The following is a 5,315-nucleotide window of genomic DNA, read 5'->3' as shown; positions in this document are numbered from 1 at the left end:
GTGTTGAGGGTCCGGATTCAGCATGCATTATGAAAAACATCATTTGCTGCGTGTGCATGGGTAATACGGAGTTGAGAGTACTTCCTGAGTATGCTTTGTTTTAAGCTGTTTAACCAATATTACTTGTGACTTCGTAGTGATTACATCTGTTTTAAAAAATACATTTGCAATTTTGAAAGCACGAAATGAATTATTATGTTTCGATATTTATTTGAATATCTTTCGTAATTGAAGACATCAAGAAATCCAAATTCATTTTTGATGTGGACCATGTTAACACAAAAGCAGATATATATTGTTTTCAATTATTTCCGAAGAAAAGCAAATGCTTTTTTGAGTGAAAATTTAAAATGAATTTCTTCAAAAAACCTTGCTTGCTCCTTATCACACCAAACCATTTTGCAATGGATGTAGGTTTTTCTCTTGAACATTGTTGTTCATTAAAACTAAAGAATGAACGTTTGAATTTCTTTAATGTTAGTTCTTCATCATCCTATTTTTCTCTGTGTTAGTGCCTTAATGGATATTTTTCATTGTCATTTAGATATCATTTGTCCATCTGTTATGCTTATGTTCCAATCTCACCGAAGTTTATTTCATCCGTGATTCTCACTGTAGTTTCCGTTGTATGACTCTAACGGACTGTTCAGTGCTGATATAAATGTTGATAATAAACATAGTTAAAGAAAACGAATATTCATTTTATTCATAAAAACGCAATACTAAGAAAACAATACCAGTAAGTCAAATGAGATCACCCAATTCATGTTCTAGGATATCGTACACAGTTTTGATTTTGTATCAGTTTTGCCACTAGGTTTCCGCCTTTCTTCTTGGGTCTGTTTTGACGCCTGGAAAAGATTGGTAAGAAATTATGCTTAATAATCACAAACGAACTTTTATTTAACCAAACTGGCATTGTCAGATTCATTTCCGTTCTTTTAGTTTAATATGTTTAGCCTAGAAAAAAAACTGAAGCTAGAATTAAATTAATTTGTACAAACAAGGTAACTATACCGTAAACTATGAACAGAAACAACAGCGTTGTGCAATATCGCTAGACGGTAAATTTATGTACGGTAATTGGACAACAATCAGACAGTATAATGTTCATGTTACTGTTTCGCTTGATATAAAACATCTTATCAATTTGAAAACCATATATTCGAATGACAATACAATGTATTCTGAGGATTGGAAGCAATACATTTGCATGTGCTTCTTTTTTAGCTTAACTTTAAACCATTTTGCGTTCATCCATCTAAAAGAATATCAGCACCATTGAACCAACCTCTGCTCCTCGGACCTCTACATTCTCCTTCCATTGCTGTTTAAACCTTTCTATTTCTTCTTGCTGTTTATTAGTTTTAGCAAGCAGTTCCAGCCTCTCTCTTTCCAAAGATTCCTCTTTCTGTTTGTATTCATTTTCAAGTTCACGCATTCTTCTGTCAAACTCATTGTCTTTTTGTTCGGTTGTCTGTTTAAGATCACTCCTCAGCCGATCCATCTCACTTTGATTTCTCTAAAACGGTATGGACATAATCCAGTGTTTGAATAATTTATTCCAAAATTATCAAATTTAAATTTACCTTCCATAATAAAAATAATATAAGTGCCATAACTCCATATATGATATGGGTACTTCAAATATTCATAATCATGATTTTGAAATTATAAAATTTTATAATGTTTAGCCTAGAAAAAACTGTGGCTAGAATTAAATTAATTTGTGCAAACAAGGTAACTATATCGTAAACTATGAACAGAAACAACAGCGTTGTGCAATATCGCTAGACGGTTAATTTACGTACGATAATTGGACAACAATCAGACAGTATAATGTTCATGTTACTGTTTCGCTTGATGTAAAACTTTCATCTTACCAATTTGAAAAACATCCTCTTTTCGAATGCAACATAATGTACTCTGAGGATTGGAAGCAATACATTTGCATGTGCTACTTTGATTAGCTTAACTTTAAACCATTTTGCGTTCATCCATCTAAAAGTATATCAGCAACATTGCACCAACCTCTGTTCCTCGGGCATCTACACTCTCCTCACGTTGCTGTTTGAACCTTTCTATTTCTTCTTGCAGTTTATTAGTTTTAGCAAGCAGTTCCAGTCTCTCTCTTTCCAACGCTTCTTCCGTCTGTTTGTGTTTATTTTCAATTTCACGAATCCTTTTGTCAAACTGATTGTCTTTTTGTTTGTTTTTCTGTTTAGGGTCATTCTTCAACCGATCCATCTCACTTTGATTTCTCTAAAACGGTATGGAAATTGTTCTGTTTTTTTAACAAACAATTCCAAAATATACCGTTCAATAATGAAACCTGATTTTATAAGTGAAATAACGTATATATGATATACCTATTTCAAATAATCTTAATTATGATTTTAAAATTGTTCAAGTTGTCTATATATGTATCTTATATGATTACTTTAACGTTAAGACAAATCACCCCCCCCCCCCTCTCTCTCTCTCTCTCTTTCTCTCTCTCTCTCTCTCATGAAGAATCCATACCCTTTGATAGAACTCATGGATATCCTGTGAGTCAAAAGATTGCACTCCGGCGTCTCTTCTCATAAAAGTTCCTTGACGTGTTCTGTAAAGCTGCCTATTGTTGTTTATACGATCACCGTTAACATCGATACATATCACAACGGAGTACCGTCCTGTTCTAAACCCATCTGAAAACATCCAGGTTAAGATGCTGTGACAAATAACAGTTGTAAATAAATATTACATTGATGACTGTACAGCATGTAATTGATCAACACTTGCTTAAATGGCTCCAAACACAAAACGAAGCGTCCTCATATGTATATATGATTTACCCGCTAGATCTCCTTTCTGATTTGTTACCGGTATGAAGACGACGGAGTAGTCGTTTGGAAATAAGTTCGGCTTTATATCTTTGATTGCTTCATCAATTTGAAGTCTAAGACGATCCTCTTTTGATTGGGTTATTTCGTAGCCGGTCACATGGCCTAGGGATAGTAAAATTTATATATCCTTATTCAAAACAGCTCACATAAGTCCAAGTCCCTAGAAAAAAATGTTTAGTCTAGGAGAAAATCTTTTAAACGAACCAATGAAAACTGGTGCTTTCACTAATTTCCTGTTGTTTAATGTAGTTCAAAAGCGATCCTTTACTGTTTTCTGTAAAGCCTGGTAGGTGTATTAAGAGGTTCAAACCCCTATCAAAAGTTTCAAAGCATACCGTCGACCGCAATTCAAAAGTATATTTCGTGTTAACGTTTACCTGCATTATTGACGCCTGCGAAAAGTGTTCCATGTGCATGGCTGTTCACAAACGCTGACACATATTTCGCCACACTGGCACGGAAGTCAATGTCGATAAACCCTTGACCATCTTTAAACTCTGTGCCACGATCCTCCGTCCCTATGTGCTCTCCAATCCTTATAAAGAAAACATTCACAGATTTTGTAAAATCGTCGATGCAGTTATAACATCATCGGGATGAGGCCGATGCAATTATAGCATAGGCCTCGTGCCAATACGACTGACATGAGGACAAATAACAGAGCCAATGTCAAATCACTTTTGTATTGACAATTGTATTAAATATCTTCATGCACTGAAAGCTGTAATTTAATAAAGCTGTCAGTCTTCTTCAGAGACTGCATGAAAACGTTGCTCTCCAGAATTTGATTCCGTCACTTGGTGGGGCACAACCACAGACTCATCTTTAAGACTTGAAAGTAATTTTCTTCGGTTTCATTCATGTATTCCATGGTTAATAATCATTAGCTAGCAGCTCTATCATTTCCTCGCCAGACGACATTCTTCCGCATTTATCCGAGTGAATGTAATCACTTGTATATTAAAACGTACACAGCGGTTACATACAACTAAATCGTGTTTTTTTCTGTATACGCTAAAACTATGAATTAGTTTCGTGCTCAAACTGCCGACGAACGTTTTAATACTGACTATGAAAAAAATGGTTGCTGTTTCTTAACTTCCGGCTGCGAAACTATATCGTTTTTTTACCCTGTTTAATAAACCAATCGAATTCTTAAAAATGCGGCTTTATATTCTATATCACTTTTCGACCCGGGGCTGCTAACTGATATAGATATTGACACTGTTATAGAGGGGGCCTTAGTATTATTGGAGGAGGCAAATGCTGTGTTTAAGTGCTAATAATTAATAGTTATTTAATAACATTTGATATACATCATCGTCGGAATGACGTTGAATACCCACAATCGACCATTCTTTACTGATCAATTGACTTTAACCAAATTGATCCCATAATAATTGGTATCTGATATTGGCATTACATGTGATTGTTTATACATGTATGCGCTCGTTCTAAAATTCATTCTTTGAAGCATGCATACTTAACACAAACTGCCAGCTTTGAAGGACCGTGTGTCTGTTGTTTCTGCTGTCGATGATTGGAGACTATCGGAACCATGTTGCTTCAAGTTTGTTCAGCTGTTGTTTCAAGTATTTGTTTGATTATATTTGATTTGCCCTCCAAAAAACATGTCAGTTCCAATTTATATGTACAAAACACCAACGAACCTTCAAGATGTAGCCAGAAGGTCATGTCGTACAAAGTTTACATGTTCATCATCGGTTCATCTTTCAGGAATGTCTGAATATCGATTTTAGGCACTGAATAACGCACCATCATATATCCAGCAGACATTTGTTTGAGTGTACCAACTACAATTTAAGATCAAAGTTTGGTTTAAACAATTGCTACTCTATATTAAAAATGTGTACCTGAAACTCGACGGGAATTGTGAAGAAGGTTGAGACTGCGCCGGCAGTCGCTGATTCTGACCCCATCTTCTGTTCCTTTTTCGATTTCCGCCCATTTCTCATCCACTTCCATGAAAACCCCCAGAAGATAATATTTTAATACATCCCAGTTAAACCCGTTTGCTATGCTTGTTCTGTTTCAGATTAATAATGTAGTTCCGACAGAGTGCACATACATGGCGTTCACATTTTTAAATCTTTTGTTCAGGTGTACAATAGACACTTCGACACTAATAATATTTCATTTCAATGAGAGTTATCTTGATCAATGTTAAAGGTAATGTGAAGAATAGTACTTCATAGATTGATAGTAATACATGTTTTTGTTCCAATACAATTCACAATGAATGTGTCAATTGCACCAATAACAAAGGCTGGTTTAAAACGTTTCAAGTTTTAGGATTAAATAATTTAAGTATACTAAGTAACAAAAAGTGCATTGTATATTCAAAACTATGAATGAAACAGCATATTGAAATACAGAATTCTTACAGAACCATTTTTAAGAATAGTG

General features: G+C 34.7%; 1 protein-coding gene across 1 annotated transcript; it reads right to left on the bottom strand.

Annotated features, from left to right (window-relative positions):
- Positions 1-685: 685 nt before the first annotated feature.
- On the bottom strand, positions 686-5,037 carry LOC128205913 (uncharacterized protein DDB_G0290301-like). Its single transcript, XM_052907971.1, has 7 exons — positions 4,763-5,037; positions 3,266-3,423; positions 2,838-2,990; positions 2,524-2,690; positions 2,032-2,262; positions 1,292-1,522; positions 686-851 (listed from the first exon to the last, which is right to left on the bottom strand). The coding sequence occupies exons 1-7, from the start codon at positions 4,855-4,857 to the stop codon at positions 771-773; spliced, it is 1,116 nt and encodes a 371-aa protein (XP_052763931.1). The 5' UTR covers positions 4,858-5,037; the 3' UTR covers positions 686-770.
- Positions 5,038-5,315: the final 278 nt, after the last annotated feature.

This window comes from Mya arenaria, chromosome 10 (genome assembly GCF_026914265.1).
Source record: "Mya arenaria isolate MELC-2E11 chromosome 10, ASM2691426v1".
In the NCBI taxonomy this organism is placed as follows: Eukaryota; Metazoa; Mollusca; class Bivalvia; order Myida; family Myidae; genus Mya; species Mya arenaria.
Note: the sequence above shows the minus strand (reverse complement) of the source record. Positions and strands in the feature narration are given on the sequence as shown.

What these genes read in the sequence shown, in the direction of transcription:
- LOC128205913 (XM_052907971.1), bottom strand. Translation starts at nt 4,857, where the DNA reads ATGGGCGGAAATCGAAAAAGGAACAGAAGATGGGGTCAGAATCAGCGA. An exon ending in CAATTCCCGTCGAGTTTCAG is followed by an intron (nt 3,424 to 4,762) that starts GTACACATTTTT and finishes TTTCTTTATAAG; the next exon opens with GATTGGAGAGCACATAGGGA. An exon ending in TCAGAAAGGAGATCTAGCGG is followed by an intron (nt 2,691 to 2,837) that starts GTAAATCATATA and finishes GGATGTTTTCAG; the next exon opens with ATGGGTTTAGAACAGGACGG.